This window comes from Fusarium flagelliforme, assembly GCF_020744385.1.
Source record: "Fusarium flagelliforme strain FIESC 12 MPI-CAGE-AA-0113 chromosome Unknown B0J16scaffold_7, whole genome shotgun sequence".
Lineage (NCBI taxonomy): Eukaryota > Fungi > Ascomycota > Sordariomycetes > Hypocreales > Nectriaceae > Fusarium > Fusarium flagelliforme.
Window position 1 is genome coordinate 1,200,212 of NW_025763509.1, and position 21,604 is coordinate 1,221,815.

The 21,604-nt window shown below is 47.8% G+C and overlaps 7 protein-coding genes across 7 annotated transcripts; 5 read left to right on the forward strand and 2 right to left on the reverse strand.

Annotated features, from left to right (window-relative positions):
* Positions 1-745: 745 nt before the first annotated feature.
* Positions 746-1,654, forward strand: B0J16DRAFT_375391 (uncharacterized protein; the record flags this gene model as incomplete). Its single annotated transcript, XM_046130687.1, has 2 exons — positions 746-1,113; positions 1,271-1,654. The coding sequence occupies exons 1-2, from the start codon at positions 871-873 to the stop codon at positions 1,652-1,654; spliced, it is 627 nt and encodes a 208-aa protein (XP_045978905.1). The 5' UTR covers positions 746-870.
* A 1,604-nt stretch (positions 1,655-3,258) lies between these two features.
* On the forward strand, positions 3,259-4,853 carry B0J16DRAFT_404314 (uncharacterized protein; the record flags this gene model as incomplete). The annotated part of the gene is made up of 2 exons (XM_046132789.1): positions 3,259-4,069; positions 4,120-4,853. 2 exons carry the CDS (start codon positions 3,259-3,261, stop codon positions 4,851-4,853), a joined length of 1,545 nt encoding a protein of 514 aa, XP_045978906.1.
* Positions 4,854-5,936: 1,083 nt separating this feature from the next.
* B0J16DRAFT_324024 (uncharacterized protein) lies at positions 5,937-7,219 on the forward strand (the record flags this gene model as incomplete). The annotated part of the gene is made up of 4 exons (XM_046125804.1): positions 5,937-6,181; positions 6,325-6,717; positions 6,768-6,939; positions 6,995-7,219. 4 exons carry the CDS (start codon positions 5,937-5,939, stop codon positions 7,217-7,219), a joined length of 1,035 nt encoding a protein of 344 aa, XP_045978907.1.
* Positions 7,220-10,878: 3,659 nt separating this feature from the next.
* On the forward strand, positions 10,879-12,363 carry B0J16DRAFT_348804 (glycosyl hydrolase family 61-domain-containing protein). The gene has a single exon (XM_046128797.1). The coding sequence runs from the start codon at positions 11,009-11,011 to the stop codon at positions 11,867-11,869; it is 861 nt and encodes a 286-aa protein (XP_045978908.1). The 5' UTR covers positions 10,879-11,008; the 3' UTR covers positions 11,870-12,363.
* Positions 12,364-14,415: 2,052 nt separating this feature from the next.
* On the reverse strand, positions 14,416-15,533 carry B0J16DRAFT_404320 (uncharacterized protein; the record flags this gene model as incomplete). Its single annotated transcript, XM_046132790.1, has 1 exon — positions 14,416-15,533. Exon 1 carries the CDS (start codon positions 15,487-15,489, stop codon positions 14,416-14,418), a length of 1,074 nt encoding a protein of 357 aa, XP_045978909.1. The 5' UTR covers positions 15,490-15,533.
* A 1,194-nt stretch (positions 15,534-16,727) lies between these two features.
* B0J16DRAFT_324027 (major facilitator superfamily domain-containing protein) lies at positions 16,728-18,765 on the reverse strand (the record flags this gene model as incomplete). The annotated part of the gene is made up of 8 exons (XM_046125805.1): positions 16,728-16,730; positions 16,781-17,003; positions 17,235-17,365; positions 17,432-17,831; positions 17,905-18,084; positions 18,182-18,190; positions 18,237-18,447; positions 18,519-18,765. The coding sequence occupies 8 exons, from the start codon at positions 18,763-18,765 to the stop codon at positions 16,728-16,730; spliced, it is 1,404 nt and encodes a 467-aa protein (XP_045978910.1).
* Positions 18,766-20,419: 1,654 nt separating this feature from the next.
* Positions 20,420-21,436, forward strand: B0J16DRAFT_324028 (P-loop containing nucleoside triphosphate hydrolase protein; the record flags this gene model as incomplete). Its single annotated transcript, XM_046125806.1, has 4 exons — positions 20,420-20,543; positions 20,601-20,773; positions 20,824-20,927; positions 20,980-21,436. 4 exons carry the CDS (start codon positions 20,420-20,422, stop codon positions 21,434-21,436), a joined length of 858 nt encoding a protein of 285 aa, XP_045978911.1.
* Positions 21,437-21,604: the final 168 nt, after the last annotated feature.

A 21,604-nucleotide genomic window follows, 5' to 3' on the forward strand; every position in this document is an offset into this window, starting at 1 on the left:
GTCAAACGACGCGTTGAATGCGCCTTTGAGGATCTGTTATCATACAACGAAGAGGCACCACGCCAAGTTTGGAAAGAGACTGGGGAGAAGGCTTGAATCTCCCACTTGTATGGATTGGGCTGAGCGTGATTGAACATGTAAGGGATGATGTGCAACACGTCGGGGGCTTTCAAATTAAATTGTAGGAAATACTATAGAACAGCGCGAAGGAGATCAAACTGAAGAAAATGGGAATTACTTCACCGTCTCTTTTTATCTGGTCGGTCTCTCTATATTCGTCGATCTCATTGATATTAGTGGAGTGGAGAGGACCTCCGGTCCGGGCAGTATTTTGCGTCGGGTGGATTTCGCAGGGCCTCCAGCGGTAGAGCGCAGTGGCCTATAGAGGACCACCACCTGTAATTTCACAAGGCCCCTCGCCAAAACTTTCTTTGGCCACACCGGATTCAATTGCAGCAATTTGATAGCGTGTCGAATAGTCACGACCAACTGAACAGTGTTAATGATCTTAATGTAAAGTATGTATATGTCCATGACGAGACGTTCAGGATATGATAGACTAGCAGAGTACCTTAGAAATCGTCAGGATAGAACGCTGCCCGTACCACGAAACAGACTTTGGGCGCCAAAACTTCAGCCTCGAGAATCCTGCGTCGCGTGGAAGCGAATCCATTGCAAGTAGAAAGATAAAGCGCAGGGGGGGATAAAAATAGCATCACACGCAAAGCACTCTACACGACTGTAACTTTGACAAAACAGTGGCTGACTTGCCAGCATTGTGTTGTTTTGCTTATACGCCTTGAGGGTTCGGCCACGGGAGAAACTTCAATAGACTTGCCATAGAGTGATAAGGAGTTGAGGTAGGAATGGATGGAGTGGAATACCGGCTACGACAGCAAGGTTGTTTGCACGGTGGCTTTTGGTGGCTTAATCGAGGGAGATGATGAAGAAACAGCATCACCAAGAGGAATTACACTTCGGCGAATTATACAGGTCACACAAGTAAAGTGTCTACGAGGCTCGGTGTACACAGACGAAACTCCCGGCAAAGACATCGACCCAGGCAAATATGGGAATGCATGGCCACAACTATCACAAAGCATCAATCACAAGGTTCCATTACCATGATAGCCAACGTGACATGTGAAACATAGTCCAGCGCCTCTGGATCACGAGACTTATGGCAGGGCAGAGCCTGGCGTTCGGCATACTAGGTGGGAACGGCATGCTGATATCCAGATCGCTTCGGCCAGATATTGCTCTTGAGTAGCTGTCGGAGATCGATCTTGCGGAGTTGACAATCGTCGGTATCAATCTTCCACGCATGAGACTACTGGATCGCGTCCCGAATTGCCAGCGACGGCTAGCCCCAGGTATGGCGATGTTGATCAAGCTCATCGCTTCCTCGAAAGACCGGATCGACCGTGGTGTTGTTCAGCATCGCTTCTTGTTCTACGGGCGAGGGCAAAACTCGCTTCGGGAGCGCAGAACCGTCGAGCGGCGTTGGTATGAAAGACGGCGCATTCGGGGTGGTCGGTCGAGGGACCTTGACAGCGTCGCGATGACGGGGAGGAGGGATGAGGTAGAATTCGTTTCGGTATGGCCAGAAAAGGGTGTAGTTACCAGTCAGCGAACTTGTCGATGGGTCGAATAGCCACTTCAACCCATCATTCCTGGGGGAACAAGCCTCTCTGCCATCACCACGAGTTCGGTGCTATACCCGTTTAATACTAAGAGAACATAGCGAGTCCCTGCGGAGAAAATGAGGTGAAGTTGTTTGACCAAGAATTGAAGGCCATGGAGCATTGTCGCGACGCCTCGTGTTGATGTTTCTGCCATGCATGACCGCCTCGAGTGGCTTTAATCTGACTCTAGACTCGACATGCGCCTCTACTCCAAAGCTAGACTCAGTGGTCGCTCGAGAAGAAATGCATCATCTTCTCTTACTGTCTTTTGGCAACTTTAGTTGAAGCATTCCAGGTTGTTTTCTAAGATGGTATCTTCTTCAATTCAATACCGGGCGTTTCTCGCGAAGAATCGGGCAGTCAGTCTTCCTTAGGTAGGTAGCGCCCGCTAACAGCGGCTTGGACCCAGCTGCTTTGGAACAGTACTTTTGATCCTGCAACCTTCTAATCACAAACCCTTCTATCGTTTGTGCATCAAATTAATAAAGTGCTCATGTTGTTTTCCTTCCGAGGTTCCAAGAGATGCCGTTTCTCGAGCTCCATTGCCGTCGTGTGTCTGGTCTTAGATCTTAGAAACGATGGGGCTCATTCAGTGAATTATAGCGGATCAGGCGCTGGAAAGTTCGCTGTGACTCAAAGACCCGCCCGGGCGGGATCCATAGGAGTTTTCATCTCGACGACAATTTTAATGACCTCCCCAGCAGTCCAGTCACTCCCGATTCTCTCAACGAGTTCCTGGCAAGAAATTTGTACTCGAATTGTCGGTTATTTTCTGTAGGTGAGGTACTGGTCAATTCTATGAAGGCGGCGATGACAGTGTAAGACATACCAAGTGCAGGCAGCCCTATTATCTACGAGCGCCAACCAGCTCCTCAATTCCATGTCTTACGGCTTATCGCTTTTTCTCAAAAAATGCATATTTAAGCATCTCGTAAACCAAATCAGCTTTGGGGTGGGACACGCATGTTATTTATCGGTGGCTGTGGGCCGTGCGTTGCAATTAATATCGCACATCTCTTAGAGAACCTGAGACCCTCGACAACACAAATCTGGCAGCAGTTACGATGATATGGAAGGATCTATTCCGATTTCGTTTGTGTACTGGATCGTTTGTCCTAATTCGTGCAAGCCATATTCCTCGTGTCAACATGCTTCGACCGAGTCATCGAAAGTGTAACATCCATGACAATATAACTAACGTTCCAAAGAGATTGATAACGTGTGTAGAGGCATAAAATCGCTCTAAATGTGCTATTTTTTCATTTGTCTTCGAGAATTAAGAATAAAGGACCTGGCCTTGGAGTAAATAATGACGATGTCAACAATGGCGATGAGCTGCTGGAAGCTTGCGCGGTAAGGGTTAGAGAAGATTCACAGAATGCCATGCAATTCTGTCACTGAGTCAAATGCACTGGAACTAGGTTTCTGCGCCATAACTTACTGAGTTTTCATCTAAAGGATATGGTCCTGTCTGGCTGCATCATTGAAAGTGTAATTCTGGTGATGATCCTATATATATTCGCCAGCCCTCGCGACCACCCTCATCTTTCAACGCCTTCAAATTCACGACAGCATGAAACAACTTCACAGCCCAGGCATCCCCGAGTGGCCATCTCTGCCGCCAGAGATCCGAACCGCGATTCTGGACACAATAGTCGACCTACGGCTCCCACGCTGGTCGGCTCTCGCCTCTGTGTCTAAAGAATGGCAAAGCGTCATTGGAGCAAGGAATATGGCCAAGTTGAAGCTTCGAAAAGAATCCTGCTTTGAAGGTTTCAAGACGGTTGTTGAACAGAGACACCTCGTCAAGCATATTTATCTCAGCATCGAGCTACCAAGTTATCCATATCATCGCATAGGGTCTGATCCCCCTCGACATCAAGACTATGACCATATTATAGGTGAAGGGATCGATAGAGTTGCATCTATCCTTAGCACTTGGAAGACAGAAGGTCCTTTGACTTTGGACCTTAACGCAACGTCGCCTAGTGATACGCAATACTGGGCCAAAAACTTTCGCTTCGACGATGATCACGATGCAGACGCACCTATTCCAGAAACTGGTTGGCATGATCCTACGCACGGTTGGCAGAAGGGTGTTCAGACGGACCCTCCCAATTTCTCTGAACTGCAGCAGTTGTTTATGCCTGTTATCCTAGGAGACCATCAACATCCTGCAAGAGATCCTCCTCCTATCACCGCAGTGACCTGCCTGATGATCCGTCGCCAATTTCGCCGTTACTTTGTACCCGGCAGTCTGGATCCGCTCTTGGGGCGACTTCATCGCCTGAGTGATCTGATTTACGAGCCATGGTCCTTTCTTTATACCCACGTTCACCCCGACTACTTAGTTGACTACAGCTACTACAAACCTGGAACAAAGGGTACGTACACCACCTTGTTGCAATCCATTCACTAATTGCTCCGTTCATAGAAACCATAATATATGCCAGAGTAGTTGGCGCGCCGTTACCTATAACACTTAAACGGCTGATCGTATTCAGAGACGACAATGACTTTCTACAAGCGGCAAACTTCCAACAAGATTCAGAAGTTCAGAAGTACCGCCAGGAGCGACAAAGATTGCGCGACGAAGGACATCGATTAGTTGACGTTACGGCCAAGAACAGTCACAGCCTAGCCCAGATAAGCTTGAGACTCGAGGAGCTGTCAGCCTCGTTTGTTGTCGATGCCAAGGATTTCTTCAAGTTCTGCGCCAAAGATTGGACGTGGAGTCATCTGCATTCTTTGGCTCTCACTTCACGCTTTCTAGATGTTGAAAAGGTTAGTCAAACCGGCAGCAATGCTCTATTGCTCACCATGTCGACGCTTGTACTCCGGATGCCTCTTTTAAGGACCTTTGTACTCTGGCATGGGCGTAAGGACAGTGCAGGTGCGTTTATCTATACCAGAAGTGAGAAGTACGCTCATATGGTATGGCGGGGGAATCGGCATTTGGACTTTAGCCCGGAAGTCCTAGAAGCATGGAGTAATGTTGCCAAGTTCCATTCATCGGAGCTAAGAGTCAGGCATGAGGGTATCATAGAAAAGATTCGGTGTCATGGGGATGCCATATATTACCTTGACTTGCCCTGTCAGGTCATTGAGCCCACCTCGCTTTGGCAGATCCGAATGGAGGGACCTGCATCTAGGGGCGTCCGACCCTAATTGCTTCATTCAATGCGCCAATGATAATAATGCACAGCAGAGGGGGTGATGTCAAGAATGAGAATTCCGGCTTGACTTCAGTTTCGGGCAGGATTGGTGGGAGTTGTATAGCCAACGGGCGGAAGGCCATTCTCAGAAGCGCCTTTATTGATGCTTCACATAGGAGATCATCGATTCTCTACAGGTTAGGTAGGTGAAATACTTCGGATTCAATCAAGATGGTTTCTGCGTTTGCCACGTGCAGATGGTGTAGGGGAGTCGTATCAGGTGCAATGAATGTACCATCTGCGTAATACGAGTATCAGTTCCCGGAGTCTGACTGTCTCGCGTTCATCGCTACTTACCAGTATCGTTCAGCTGCAAGCAGAAGGCTTCTGCTTGAACTATCACGATTCTCGTCCGCCTCTGCCATCAATAACTTCACCATTCCCCAGGCTCGTTCAGCTCTGCCCACCAACGTTGCGCTGATGGGCTAGAGGAGGCGTGGCTTGTTCTTGTGATCGCTTCAAGGGGTCTTCGTGTGTTTGGTTGGCTCTGTGTAGCGGCGTGTCAACGTGTGTAATCGGTCGATCGATTTTGTGGTGGCATTCAGCGAGTTATGTCGTGGCGAAGGGAGCTGGCAGCATCATGCAGGGTCGATAAAGATTCTCAGGCTTAAGCGGCAACGACGTTCTACGTTCAGCCTTGTTGTACGATTATACATTCTTCTCGGTGGAGTCTGACTCCCATGGGTCACCCTTGGTGTGCACCTGTGATCGCCCTACGACCCCGCCAACGACCAAACCGTGTGAATTTTCGATGGCATGACGTCGGTCGGAGCCCAGCTCTTGTTGATGGCGCCGGCTGCCTTCGTTGGTTACTGGCTTAATCGAAACTCAACCAGCTGTGGCGAGAAATCAAGGCTATCCACTCCGGCAGTATTTTGGATTGTTTGAACAGGAACGTTACCCAGACGTCGGGGTATCAGAAGGACTGACCACCATAAGATAAGAAAGCTACCTTATGCCGCTTTGACGAATATTTGGGCCACTGTATTTTGGTGCCCCAAGCCTTAGAGTCTGCGAAGCTCAGGAAGATTACACGATGGATCGTGCCAGCCTACAACACGAGACCATCACTGACCGGGACGCGAACCTGAGCCGAGACTTCCTCAACAGCATGACTCTTGAGGCGCTCATGTTATCCGCAATCGAGCTGAAGTTACAGTTTGGGAGTGCCAGGAACTTGAGTACCAGAATACGACCGTGGGATTGGTCCAACAGACTCCATTCATGTAATCTTCGGAATCTCCAAAACTGTACCCAGGTGAAGGCTGATGGAGTTGAACGGTAAGTTCATCTCGCACAAGAAGGCAACGACATCGTTACTGACCTGGACTCAGACAGACTACATGAAGTCTTCGCCAACATCACGGATCTTGAGGCACTCTTGCCTATCCGGATCGATCGTGAGTGTCTTGACCTGTTGGTAGAGTCACTACTCGACTGGCATGCTTCTCCGGAGCCAATGCGGGCTGGATGTGCTGCAGTTGGTCGACGCTCCCTGTGTTCAACGGGTCCCTGTACAGCCGGCGACGAAATCTACCACAACTGCTCACGCATGTGGTGCGCTTGTCTGTCTCCCCCCACGACAATGGCCATCCTTTCTCCGGCAGCGACACACCTGTGTTGAGGCCGTGTTGTTGGTGCCAGGGGCTAGGGCGATTCTCCGATCACTTCATTCATTGGCCTTCCAACATTGCTAAACAACAAAGCGAATCAGTATCGAATGAGGTTCGTACACAACTCCAAGCGGTTTTCAGAGAGGTCAACCAGTATCGAATGACCAAGTCTGACTACAGCAAGAAGATCTACCAAAATGGCGGGTCCGGGCCCGGGCGCCAAAAACAAGATCCCAATAGCATTTGCTTCCTAGGCCTTATCCACTGTACTTTCTACCGAAAAACGTCCTTGTCGGCCATGAAGAGCCCGATACCAGGCGCATGGCCGCTGCCGTTGGTTTCGGCAAATTGCGACAGATCTTCATGTCAAGGTCGAGTGCCAAATTGATGGGTCCTGCATGGAGACGATGGAAATCCGCCGCGGAGGTATACTTCACCAAGTCTAGTATCTATCTCAGGATTTGCTAACATATATCTCTAGGTCATGAGGACTCGCACGGCCTCCGTGGCGAATTTCGTTTCACTATCGGTCTGGGGCGCTCTCGCTCCATCGAAGGCATCTGAGGAACTGACTTACCGTCCGAAGTTTGAGAAAGCATTTGCAAACTTTGCATCTTCTTTATCGCATCGACTTGTAGAGGCTGACTATGTCAAGCAACAACACCAAGCGTTTGACATGACCGTCATCTTGACTCAACTACTATAATCAGTTGTTCATCAGACGCAAGTACCAAAGCGCACCCTAGTACGCCGGAATTTGCACTAGGTTGCGGGTAAGTTGAAGAAGGAGATCAACGACCTGCACTTGTGGTTCTGAAGTCGTCAACGCTTACATGTCAGACCGGTAGGCCAGGTCGCAACGAGAAGCGTGAATGGATGGCACAAGGTTTGGGTTGAGCATGGAATGCGCTTTCTTCTGGTTTTTTCTTTCTTCCTTCCACCAACATCAACCACCCTACAAGACCTTAAGATGATAAGCGGGGAATCAACCGTCAAGGCAGAGTACATCGCGTTGTGGTGTGTCTCTTGGGCGGAGGAAGCAAGGGAAATGCTCAGCTAGAACCATATGTTGGGGCAGGGCAGATACTATTTTGAGTTTTTTTGAGGAGCACGTCCTTCAAAGTATACAAACAGAACAAGAAATTTTTCGAGTAGGCGTTGGAGTCACGATGCTTGAAAAGTGGAATTCATTAATACAAATCTTATCCCGATAATGTCTCTTGAACCATGAGATTGGCTCTGGTCTGGTGGTTTATAATGTTCTGGTGAAGCTGGGCGCTTGAATATAATTCTTGGAGAGGATTCTGGTACTACTCGGGGTCTGCTAGTGACACATCTGGTGATAAGTTGCCCACAATGCGTACTTAATAAAACAACACTTTTTGATCAGATTCTGGTACTAAAACGAGGCTGAGATGGGAATAAGGAGAAGTGAAAGGCTGAGCGACTAACTTGTAGCACGCTCGGGATAATGACAGTTAAGGTTGCCATCAACAAAGTTACACTTTCGAAGCATCATGACTGCAATGGAACTTGCAGCGATCACCCTTATCTGTCAACTCCTTGAGCAGCTGCGTCCATGTCCCGGCCCTCGTTCGGAAGACAGATATCGAAGTCCACCAAGACACGCGCGTGACTAGGTAGGAGAGAAGTTGATCAAGGATCATCCTCACTTTGTCTATCAATTACGTAGCATGAGCTAAAGTAAATCCACAGCCTTACTGTTGTTGGTCAGTGATGCCTCCGCTTAACCTTAGCGAAATACTCCCAGCCACCAAATTTTACAGTGAGGCGCGCACGCGTCTGTGGTTCTGCCACTTGGTCCCTCTCACCGCCTGATATTTCTCTATAAAAGTGTCTCTCAGCCCGCCCAAGCTTCGCTTTTTTCTTTTCCTTTTCTCCTTAGCTCTCTTTGCCTTTTGGCTTAGATCAAGTGTAGTATCTGTTCTTTTCAGTTTAATCTCTGAAAGGTCTCTAAGGAGACCAACATTGATTATTCCTATTTTTGGATTCCGGATGATTTCCTCTGTGCTTGCACATGATTTCGTCCACTGTGTCCCTAGTATTACACTGCCTCTAGGTGACGCGAACGCGCACTTGTTTGGGCTCATTCTTTTCATTGCTGACTTGGGCTTGCCTGGGTCGTGAGGAAGAGACCTGTTGAATTTGAATGTTGCGTAAATAATTGGTAGAATTGGTGGCGTGCGGCTCATCTCGATTGAATGTTCCTACATGTCGTCCTTCCATCATGATGTCGGTCCGACGCGTCAAGACCTGGTGTCAGAAGGGTAGTATCGCGACAGGGTTTGTTCATGCAGCTCTTCACCATCCACGTAGCTCTAGAGCTTCGGCCCGGCCATCAAGTCGCCAGATGTGAATAGAGTTTGCCAAGTTCTGTTCGTCACCCACGCGTTGGTGGAAAATGTCACGATATTTGCTTGATATCACCGTGACATTGAGAAAATGCTGCGCCTGCCGGTATCTGCAGTAATCACAGGCAGCCGCAAACTTTAAAGGAACGGCCCTGCTCCGGCAAACTTTTACAGTGGTAATAGATCCATTCTAGTAAAAATTAAAATGACGCAAGGACGGCTTGTCCCGCTGTAAGAAATTGGTGATCGTGATGATAACTTGCGTGCTGGTCTGTTGACTTATCCCAGATGTCGGACTTCAACAAACATGAATGTGAGGTGAACACCAACCTCATTCGGCCTCAGAATACAAAAATTTAAAAAGTTCCAATTAGCCGCCAGACTAATTAAAAACGATCATGAGCTTATCGGGTGATTATTCTGTTCATAGCCTTTGACAGCTTCCCATTGCATCTTTAGAACAAACCTACAGGGTAAGATCGTGAACCAACATAGCGTTACATCCAGCGATTAGCTGCTGTCAAAAATGGTGTCGGAAGGAGATCTCCGATCCGCCAACTCACGTGGTCTGCTCGATTGGTCAGCCAAGCTAAAGCTCCGGACCAATGAAAGAGACCCTTTGAATCCACTAATTCTTTGCTCAAAACTGCAAAAAACATACAACAGCGGGGATTCGCTGGTCGTCACCGACCCAACTACTAATCCGCCGGTTAGTGGCTTGACTATGGGAGAGCGGACGGGATCCCGTATTTTCCACTACCTTTGGTCGTATGTGCTTGTTGATGCAGCAACAATGGTCTATAGAGATAATTTGCTATGCAGACACAATAGCAGCGTAGTATTGCCGAACCTCTGTGTCACGACACCAGCAGGGGAAAGCACGAGATCGAAGCTCACAAAATGATTAGAGGATTCTGGAAACAAAGTCTAACCCTGAGGATTCAGCCTGAAACTAAAACAGTCATCCTAATGCAATGCTGTTAGAGCCAGATGACCATCTACAGAGGTGCTGTTAACCGCCAGTTACTCTTGGCTTGCCAACTTGTTTCGAGCATTTCGTCCCGTCTTTCCAAGCGAGAGAAAACAATAAACATCAATAATATTGCCTTGTAGCTTGTATCCTCTTAATTAAAAGTCCTGGGTGGAAACATCGGGCCGCGTAACTTGTAACATCGAAACAAGGATACGGGAAAATTTATCCCAAGTTGGACAAAGCTTTTCTGCTTCCTTCACGCAATTGGACACTTCAGTGGCTGTTCTCTGCATCCCTCACCCATGACTCTCGATCTGCTCCCACGATCGTCTCATGTGGCCAATACTGTACATCCGACGTCTCTCGTTCAGGCACAACGCCCATAGGTAGACGCACATAAAGCTCCGGAAGTATTTGGAATTACTGTTATCGTCTTACTGCAGACATCCGCGCCGCAAATGCTTCATCCCGAGTCTTCGGAGGGAATTTTTACCGTGCATCGCGATTCATGCTTAACCATCTTCCCGGGAAACAAAGTTTATGGTGCTGGTGATCCACCAGGGTAGGACACTATGCGGGACGACCCTCGCGGTTTCTCTAAGTGCAAAAGCCGAGACATGTTGGATCAAGCTCTTTATTTCCACGAATGATAGTTGAGAAAGTCGTTTTACTAAAAGTGTTTGTTGAACTGTAAACTTGAAGCGCTCTATAGACGCCGTGGCCATTCTTGTTTCAAAGCGGATCTTGCCAAGGTGTGAGTGGCTATACATGACGGGAAAAACGGGTTCCAAGTCCGAACTGCCTTGATGAATGACAGTTCCTGAAACAGGCCCATAGCGAATCGAATTGACTGCCGGCTTCTCTCTCCGATGGCCGTCAATGCTGACTCGCGGTTGGTCCATCTATAAACCGAATTAATGCCAGCAAAGTTGGGGCGTGCTTGGCTGCTACGTTGGGCGACCCTCCTTTAATATCGGCTTTCAACGTGGTAGTCGATGGAGATCATCGCCCAGTTCGGCAATCACGGACGCTGCATCTCCATTGTGAATGGCACGAATTCGTCCAACTCCAGTTTGGCTCCGTCGACGAAACGGGATAATTGGTTTTGTGTATAGACTCATCTTAGAGAAATGAACGATCCATCAAGTTGATGGATTTCGAATATATAAACCTTGAAGCAGTCTCCTCAAGTCAATCTCATCACAGCCTTCAACAAGTCTTTCATTCACTTCATATCACTACAACTTGCCCAACCAGCCTCTCCAGTTCTCAAACCACAAAAATGCACTGCAACACTCTCTCCCTCGCCGCTGTGGCTCTCCTCGCCAGCTCGGTCAACGCCCACGGCCACGTCGCTAAGGTCATTGCTGGTGGCAAGGAGTACACTGGTGGTATTCCCCACGGTGCTCCCTCCGACGCTGTTGGCTGGGCTGCTGGAAACCAGGACAATGGCTTCGTCGAGCCCAACTCCTTTGGCACTGCCGATATCATCTGCCACAAGAGCGCTCGCCCCGTCAGCAACGCCGTCACTGTCGCTGCTGGTGATGTTGTCACATTGAAGTGGGACACCTGGCCCGAGTCTCACCACGGTCCCGTCACCGAGTACCTTGCCCCCGTCAGCGGCGACTTCTCCAGCATCAACAAGGGAAGCCTCCGATGGACCAAGGTCGCCGAGAAGGGTCTCGTCTCTGGCAGCAACCCCGGCCGCTGGGCTTCCGACGAGCTAATCTCTGACGGTAACTCTTGGAAGTTCACCGTCCCCAAGAACCTCAAGGCTGGTAACTACGTTCTCCGACACGAGATCATCGGTCTTCACTCCGCTGGCCAGAACAACGGTGCCCAGGCCTACCCCCAGTGCATCAACCTCAAGGTCACTGGTGGCGGCTCCAGGGCTCTCAGCGGTGGTGACTTCACCAAGTTCTACACCGCTCAGGACCCTGGCATCAAGTTCAACCTCTACGGACAGTTCAACTCTTACGATATCCCCGGCCCTGATGTCGAGCGCATCTAAGAGCCTTTCGCGACGATTACGACAAGTGGTTTCTAGTCTCAGACTGAGTTTGGGACCAAGGAGTAGGGCAATGGGCAGCCCTTCGCTCTGATATTCTTTAGCTGCCGCTAGTCGGTTCAAATTTCTACACGCAGCAGAGCTGTGTGCTTCATGTATCTACTCTTATATGACCGTACAAATTTACGCATATGAATGCAATTCACATCTAACACAAGTTCAACCCGACATTTATTTCGTGACATCAAAACGCCTTCCTACATGAACTGAGACCCATAAAAGCTCCTCTATCTCTATTAAACGCCTGTTATATGTAGCAGGTGCATTTCAGGTTGGAAACTGGATAATTACCGCCTGTGAGTATGCTGACATGGTGTGAGACTCTTGTTGACACTTTAGAACTGTAAGACAGCCAATCATGGCAGAAGAAGACTCCACGAGTTCCTGTCCTGTATACGCTAGCGACGGCACGAACGGCAGTCAGGTCGCTATGATATTCATTTACGTAGTCAATCAGCCGTCCGACTGTAGCGATAGCAATGAATTTGAAAGATTGACGTGTCATACATGGCATGAGCGTATAGCTATGTGTCTCTTGTTCGAGCGTCCTGGGTTTACGACGTACAGGTACTAGAGGATGCTACATTGGTACAGAAAGCTACCTACTGTGACAGATAGCAATTTCAAGTGGCATGGGAAAGCTGCAAGGTATCTCCTTGGACTATCTGCTACAGATGATTCAAACCTTGCGTTTCTGCCTTCCATACGGCTTCATAAAGAAAACGTGCACCTGGTTACGGCGACAGGGTATTGAAAGCCCATTGAGACAAGAGATTCTGCGTTGCTACAGGGTTAGGGGACAGGTTGTACGCCATTCTACCCCTATTTGATCGATAGCTTGAGCGAATATGATTTGCGAATGAAATTGTGAATTCCGACAGAAATTGAAAGCGGCATGCCTCTTTGTGCTGCCCCTGCCCCATGGCTTGCGTGGCTGAAACTAGAACCATGTTCGTATCACGCTCAGCGCTCAATACCGCTAGCCAATTTCAGCCACAGCTCTCCTGTAAGCTTCACAGACAAGTTTTGCTGCTATTGTCAATAACCGATACAGCCATAGCTTGCAGAGGTGTAGCTGACGGTAACAAAAGATTAAAAAAGTCTAACAAAGACTGGATAAATAGTTTGTTAATCTCAGCCTTAGAATAGAAACCGCAACTTCTGGAACACAGGGATAGAATGTTCTCTTTAAGAGTGTTGTTTTATCAAGTACGCATTGCCGGGCATCTTATCACCAGATGTGTCACTAGCAGACCCCGAGTAGTAGTTTCACTAGTAGACCCCAGATAGAATGTTCTCTTTGTCATTGCTGTGCCATAACTGAAATGGCTTTGAGATGCCTGAAACTCTAGCTAGGTGTAGGCTTCAAAGACAAATGGTAGATGGGACGCTCCATATAGAGCGAGGGCTATTGTATTTAATAGTGATGAGTATCCATCGCTTACGAGTCTGACAAAAATACCTTCAGTCTCTGTTCTTTATTTCAAGAAGTTTTATTTCAGCGTCAACAAACCAAAAACTTCAAGATGGACCCCATCGACAATGGACCATTTGCGCCAAACAAATGCCCCATCTGCAGCTGGACCAATATGAAGGGTGCAGAGGCATGCGAGGGCACAATGCCAGAAGTAGGAGGACCCTGTGTATGGACTCCTCCTGAACAAGAAGATGATTACTGTGAGAGAATCTGTGAGTATTGAAATATTTACCCGAGGCACGTTCTTACTAACAATCAAAGGGCAGAATATGCGCCAAGGTTGACAGGAACCACCAACTGGGCAGTCTCTACGGAGAAACAAGTAAGTGCATTGGCCCCTTCTACTTTCTTCAAAACTCGTCCTCCTCTAATCATACTAACAGAATTGATAGTACCAAACTGGCTTGTACTTGGTGGTGATTTAGAGGTGCTCAACGGCTTTAGGGTCGAGTACTGAGGTGCAGGGAGCATGGTGCTATAAACGAACAAGCGAAAGAGACTGTTGGCCTTGGTAAATCTTATGCGCACTATCAAACTTGTACATCCTGGCTGTGGAGTAGATGAACGATAGTTTTGTTTCCATTACAATGTTTAGGATAAGCTTTTCTCAACAAATTTATACTTTCTTTAAAGCATTATTGCCCCAATGCTTACACGGGACCTTTATACTTTGCCTTGCTCACCCTCTACAACAACCACACTCTAACCAACCTAGAAGATGCCTCTCAACCATATGCTCAGAGCTGCTATCGGCAGCCCTGATCATGATGGGGATACTTTCAACTTGTAACATAACATCTTACTTGCAGTGATGCAAGTCACTGAATGAAGCCCATGTCCATACATTCAGCCGTCCTGCTTCCTTTTCATATATATATAGAATTGAGATTGGGGTTAAAGATTGTGAATAAATTGTGAAAAAAAAAAAAAAAAAAAAACAGCGTAGCAAAATCAAGGCAACTATCCTAACTAAAAATCAAAACTGTATCGACCAAACATCCATCCAACCAGCCTAGATTGAATTCTCCCGTTGCTTCCCCTTTTCCCGGCTCTTTTCCATCTCCCACATCTTCTGTCTGTCCTGCACCGTCTCCCTCTCCCGTGCCTCCCGCTCCCGCCTGCACGCTGTTCTCCACTCATTGTGCTTAATAGAGAATGGATGAAAACCCCTTTCCCTAAGAAAATAATTGATACCCGAAGCCCACTTAGTCCCCTCGCCTCGTGGCCAACTGCGCATTCTGTTAACAGCAAGGAGCGACGAATTGAACCTGCCCTTTGTTGCAATCCAATCCTTGGGGAGAAAGCCAGCATCTTGCCAGTGGTAGATACCGAGCAGCTTTCCACTTTCATCAATTGTAAATGTGAGCGGTGTCAAGTTGTTCTGCTGAAACACCAAGTTTGAGCAGTCCATACCTATGTCTTGACAGTTTTGTAGAAGAACATCAGGAGTATATGAACCTGGAGTTTCGGCGTTGTCTTTAGACAGCCATAATTCGGCCAAAGTGTCGCCTGTGATCCCGGTCATGCTTTGGCCACTCACTGCGGACAACTCGACACATGCGTCGACGATCTGCTCCAACCATCGCTTCTTCACTGCTAAATCATTTGTCTCCGGCCAGACTTCGCAGATAGTTCTGCCGGGGAGAGCACTGTAGACGATGTAGTAAAGGTCGTTGTGGACACCGTGGTAGTAGACCTTTGGGACCTGAAAACTCAAGGACATCTTGGCCAAGGCTTCCAGGGTGAGGTGCTCCGGTGTCCCTTTGTTTGGATAAATGGCCAAGTAAGCGAGGCCAATTTCAAAAACACCATAGGGGCAAGGTTCGTAGAGAACATGGTCTTTAATAGGGCAGGCATCTGAGATGGGCCTGGCGGGTGGTTTTGGGTTTGGCGCTTCGGAAATGGTGAAGAAGGCTCCTTTGCCATCGCCCCAACAAGGGCCGGATGGCTCAGAGACGTGCCGGGATATAACCACCTCACCAATCATCCACGAATTCTGGTTGACTTCCAGTCTAACATTGGGTTTTGGCGGAGGCGGATAATAATATGGTTGGGGAGCGAAGTTGAGAAAGTACAAATCATCCATGGTGAGCAGATGCGATGGAGTGTAATGAGGGATACTGGATAATAGGTGTGTGTGATGGGAAGTTGAAGCCTGTGAGGTACGGGAGTTGATGCATGGTAAAAGGCTGGCGAGGGAAGAATATTTATAGCTGTGCCAGTAACTGCGAGTCGAGTCTGTTATTGTTGGACAAAAGATTATTCAGGACGGATAGCATCCTGACCACCCTGGCTGTTCGCGGTCAAAGCTTTCCTATTGTTGCTCATTTAGCGCAGTGATCAAGGCAGTATCACGGGCGCATGTTGGTCAAGTACGCACACCAGTTTCCTTTGTTCTGATGCTCATGGTGTACGAGGCTCACCGCCGTTTAGCTTGTGAATACGAAATGCATATTTAAAATCATCAGTTTTATTGATTCTTTGTTTACTCATCAACGCTAGGTTCATCGAGGGTCGATGTCGGCACATGGAGTTTGTTTCGAGGCTGTGGTGTATTCTTTGTTCTCTGTGTCATATGGCGTATACTTGCCCCACCGATGGGCTGAGTTGGTGCTATTCTCAGTGTTTGCTAGTGATTGACTGTGTTTGTCCTTTTATGTAGTCCTCTGAGCGTTGGTCCACCAACGCCACTGATCTCACAATAGGAAGCGCAGCTAACTCCAAGTAGCTAGAGTCATTATGTATCGCCCTCAGAATAGCAGTGGTTGACGTTACGCAAAGGTAGCTTCTTTGTCGAGTCTGTCAGAGGAAACATCTTCCAGATCGACTCGACAATCAATCAGGATCTGGGGTATACGGGCAAAGCCGAGTCTCGGCTGCTGGCCTGACAAGGAGCCTGTATTCCGCACCAACGACGAGAAATTCAGTTATGTCACTAAAATCATTCCCCGGCTCAAAATGCCCATCGCATTGGATCAATGAATACGCCCATGAAAAGACTGTTCAATAAATCGCCTTCAATGAAATGACCGAGAAGCTGTAGTAAATGATATGAAGACAAAAGAGCCTTAAGTTCAACCGTCAAGCCCCTCAGTGGCAGCCCTGTTTTCCCTGTGTATCTGTGGAAGATTGGTTAGTAGCCTATTGCCTGCCGACCTTGTATTCTCTTAAACCAATTACCAAGATTAACCCCAGCAGTACAAATGCCAATGAAACTCCATGCCCATATAGTAGACCATCTACATAAGATGATATGACAGCCCTTTTGATGTTCGCTTTTAATTTATGTATATGCGTGATATCAGTGGTTGCTTTAGTCAAGATCTACTATAAAAGTTAGAAATCTAAGTGGCCCTAGAGTATAAGGAAATCGATACCTTTTGTCTTGATACTGCGTCCAGTCCAAGATGGTTAAGCTTCGTTTCTAATGATCTTCCCAAAACAGACTTGACAGCTGCGCCTGTGCTTGCAACGCCTGCGATGGCGCCAATTGCACTGCAGAGGGACAGGGTTGAAATGGCAGCAGGAACCTGTTGTGGCTTGGCGGCGGCCTGGATGGCAACAAAAAGGGCACTGTACGTCATTCCCATTCCGAAGCCGCTATAGATATATGCGTTAAAAACTTAAGTTCAGTCGTATATGCATTGGCTTTGCACATACCCAGGAAGGATATAAAACGATTCAATCCAGTTCGTATTGCCATGCCATGTCGTTAACAAGAGCAAATAGCAACAAGACGCAGTCAGCGTTGATACATAAATCAACCATATATAACTGCCCGTGCTAGGATATCTTTAGTACGTCTTTGAGCTACATAGTCTGACGACATACCGTTTGATCGCGTAACCACAAAAAGCTCCACCCAGCGCATTCCCAAGTACAGCTGGGAGCAAGTGGGCACCCGCGTTGCTATTTGAGGCTTGCTGAGTGACCTGAAAGTACAAAGGTACAGAGAACATCATCTAAAGCCTTTAGTAATAGTTCCACGAAATGAACTGGCAGTTATGAAAAGCTTTTGTGAGACGTACCCCTGCTTGAGCTGCAGACTGCAATGTAGCAATGAGCAGGCAGAGAGATAAATCTCGCTGCATGAAAAGACTGAGGTCCAGTACTGGGTCTTTTGCCCGCCGCTTTTCGATTAATACGAAAACAGCGAGTGATATAATCGCAGCCACGAAAAGACTGGGAACAGCAGGGTGCGACCAGGGAACCTCGTTGCCACCTAGTTCCATCGGCAGCAGGAGTAGCAAGATAGTCATTGCTAGCAGGGATGCTCCCATAAGGTCAAGTTTTGCCAGTTTCTCATACCTATTGAGGTCTTTGTAGAGAAGCCTTCTTTGCGAGGCTTTTCCGCCTAGGTCATCCGGGAGTCTTTGCCAGCAAAGGAATGTTGCAACGAGCAGTATTGGAGCTTGGATGCCGAAAGACCTATAGTCGATAAAATTTCAGCTGAAGTTCGATAAGATATCGTGTGAATCTGTAGGTGAAGAGAGGAACAGACCATCGCCAGCCTACTGTATCAGCTAGCCAACCGCCCAGAGGTCCACCAAAGCTTCGACCTGTTGTCGCTGCAACATTCACATGGGATCTCCAGGCCGCAGACTCCCGCAGTGGAACCAGGTCACTAATAATGATCGAAACAAGTACCGTCATGCCTGCCCCAACACTGCCAGACAACACTCTACCCAGTATAACAGTGAACATAGACTGAGCAACCGCGCTTTGTTATAGCTTAGTATGCGTCAACCGGAAGAGGAAATCTCTAGACTTGAACTTACACAATAACGCTATTAAAGTCAGCGGTGTTATCATGCAAGGGATGTTTAAGCATACCAGCCTAAAGCAAATCCAAGATAAGAGAATAGGATTACAGGCTTGCAACCATATATTTCTCCCAACTTTCCAAAGATTGTTTGTGTTGCAGCTCCAGCAAGTCCAAACGCCGTGAACAGCCAGGAAGACCAGTGAAGAGCGCCAAACTCTGAGCCAATGGTTGGATGTGTAGCTAGAACCAGGGACCGGTCTGCATTGAAGATAAATACAGCTGTGTTGACATCGTTAGCCTGATTATGGGCAATTAGATACACACTGTTGCGACCGCGGACAGCAATATACCAATAATAAGTATAAGCACAATGCGAAGCCTGGCACCTCGCTGAAGTGTTTCGCTGCTATTTTCGGTTGGCTGAGGGTCCTCAGAAGGCGGATTGGCATCCGCAGAGTCGCCCGAAGACGCGACAGAAGACGCAAACGATATGGGCGGCGTAACAGATGCTCTGTGACTGCCCAGTAAGGGAGTTGATTCTGAGGGTGGTTTGGGGTCTTCCTTTCGCCTTTCGTTCGTGGGGGTGGGTGTTGCCATTGCCAGGTCAATTTTAATGGTCTTCAAGCTGAGGAGAAGACAAAACGAGTCATGAAAAGATTGAGAATAGTTAAAAAATATTCCCACCAAGCTTGATAGACCATTACGTCCAGAACGAAGAACAAAATACTGTCGAATTCTGCGGGATAGAAAATCACCACAAGCCTCGAGAAAGGGCTCACTAGAACACGTATGCTAGTCTGCTGAACAGATGTTTCAGTAAAGTAATTTCAAGACATTACGTTCCAGCACAGGTATAACACTCCAGGAACAAAAAATAAGCCATGGCTTGGTATAATTGGCATTGAGTTTTCTTAGTCGAGTCTTGCCGTGCCGTGTCTCACCCTATTCCTTTCGGGCTGAATCTGTATGACCTAGGCAAAGCCTGTGACGACGAGACTCAGCCATACGTATGCATCCGACTCAACGAATCAAAACCCAATGCTCAGCCTTCTTCGTCATGGAAACCAGCAGTAAAGTAATCAAAGTCAATATAATAGCCCACGTCACCCCATACTCCGAGAAATAGCAGCTCTTGTTGACCTGTAGGCCCCAAGTCGGATAACGTGTCTTCTCAACGAGGATGCATAGTCTTACCAGCGAGGGAAACTGTCTCAAGGTAGATCTTCTGGCTCGGCTATCAGCACCTGTTGTAAATCGAACCTTTCCCTCTTCAGCTCCACTGCTGCTACCATGATCGCCTTCGAGTTGGCCTAACGCAGAAGGAAAGGGTGAAGGGGGTCTTGTGACTTTTCACGAGTACCTCGTGTGCTCATAGCTTGTGCCTTTTATCGGAGTCTGAGACCTGACAACGCAGGTAGTTGTGGCTATGGATTATTGGAAGTCGTGGTTTCTTACTAGATAACGGAAACAGATACGAGCGGCATTACAAAAAAGGGAGTTGGGTGAGAGGGGACCAGGTATTTGTTCCGAGAGAAAAACGATACAAAATGTTGAGAGGTTGGTGTGGGTTGGAACTTATCCCAGACGGCTCGTCGGCTGCGACGACCCGGGATCGGAATGGATATCCCTGTGCAGATCAATCTGAGACTCTGAGCTGATCTAGCTAGTCTAGTTCTTAGTTCTCACGGCCGTGACATAACTTTGCATCAATAAAGCTGTCTTAGGTCGTGCATTCCGCAGTGTTCCAGACAGCATGATTCCCTTGCTTTTACTGGACCCAGATGTCTGAACACGGCTCAAAAATGCTGTATCGTAATCGTCACGCGACTTCCTTATGTAGCAGAATGTGTCAGCCACGACCAGGACAACTTGCGGTGTATGCTTGGACGCCAAGTTGCCTTTTAAATCAGCCACTCGGCGTCCGAGTCCAAGGATACCGTAAACTCAACAAAGACACTGCATCGCGATCATCACTCAGCTTCGCCTCATGCAACAGATTTGAGTCAGGCATAGGCCAGACAACTTGCCGTGTATGCCTCGGAGCGTAGTCATCAGACACAATTCGTATTCGGCGTCCGAATGCAAAGACGCCGCGAACTCAACCAACTGATCCTCGGGGTTACCATAACACTACAGCCACTCTATGATCTTGGCAAGGGATGCCGTGCCCATTGGGGTATAAATGCTGCAAGTCCACTGCAAGATCTTTTAATTATCGAGTAAATCAGCCAGGCCGTCTACTATTCACACTATGGCTACCTCAAATGTTCTTGGCGTCGGGCCACAGACGGTCGTCCAGCCTCATCGCACGTACGGTGAGCGTACAGTCCCAATGAAGGTGCTTTGCCTGGGTTATGGTCGCACTGGAACCCGGTGTAAGTTGCTTGTTAAACCTCGCATTCAATTACGGTATGGTGCTAACCTAACTATAGCTCTGAGGGACCAGCTATTGACTCTTGGATTCCACCATTCCTACCATACTTTCGATGCCATATACAGAGACTTCTACGATTGCAAGCTGTGGATGGACCTTCTTGAGGCAAAGTATGATCGTGGCGAAAAGCCTTCCCGCGAAGACTTCGATAAGCTTCTCGGACATTGCCAGGTAAATACTTTGTTCTTTTATAATAGTCACCTTCTAACGTCGCTCAACAGGCGGTACTGGACATGCCCGCTGCATACTTTGCAGAAGAACTTATCGAATACTATCCCGACGCGAAAGTGATTCTCACCATAAGGGACCCGGAGAGTTGGGCTACGTATGTACATCTGGTATGTCATGAGAAGAAAAATATTAACTTCACTGTCTAGGTCCCAGAGAAACTCCATCATGAAAGCTGACAAGGGTATTTTGCCTCCCATCCTGGCATTCACTGCTCAGCTACTGAGAATGCCAAATCGTTGGACTGAGCCAATGTTCAAGAAGCTCCGACAAATTCTCTACAACTCCGACTTTGATCGCAATGGCATTGTCGCCATGGAGCAACACTACGCCAAAGTGCGATCTTTGGTACCAAAGGAGCGACTGCTCGAGTACCATGTCAGCGATGGTTGGGAGCCTTTATGCGAGTTTCTTGATAAACCAGTCCCCAAGGAGGCTACACCTCACATCAACAAAAGCAGTGCTTTCGCCCAGAAACATCGATCTAGACTTCTATCAACGATCATGGGGCAGGTCAGAAGGCTTTTGGATATTAGTGCCTATGTCTCTCTGATCACTGTTGTAGTGACAGTAGGGTTTTCTATGTCCCCTGTCTTCTGGAAATAGGTAGTTCCAAGTCATAAACATACTTTATTATCGAGACTGTATCCGAGTCTACAGCTAGTGTCATTCTTTTACGGCAAGACGGATCTGTCTGTCTGCCAACACTACTTTTCGAGATAAACACCTGTACCAGTCGATAACCAGCAGATGATATCAGGCGGATAATAGAAG

Coding starts and splice junctions, on each gene's coding strand:
- B0J16DRAFT_348804 (XM_046128797.1), top strand. CDS start 11,009: ATGGATTTCGAATATATAAACCTTGAAGCAGTCTCCTCAAGTCAATCT.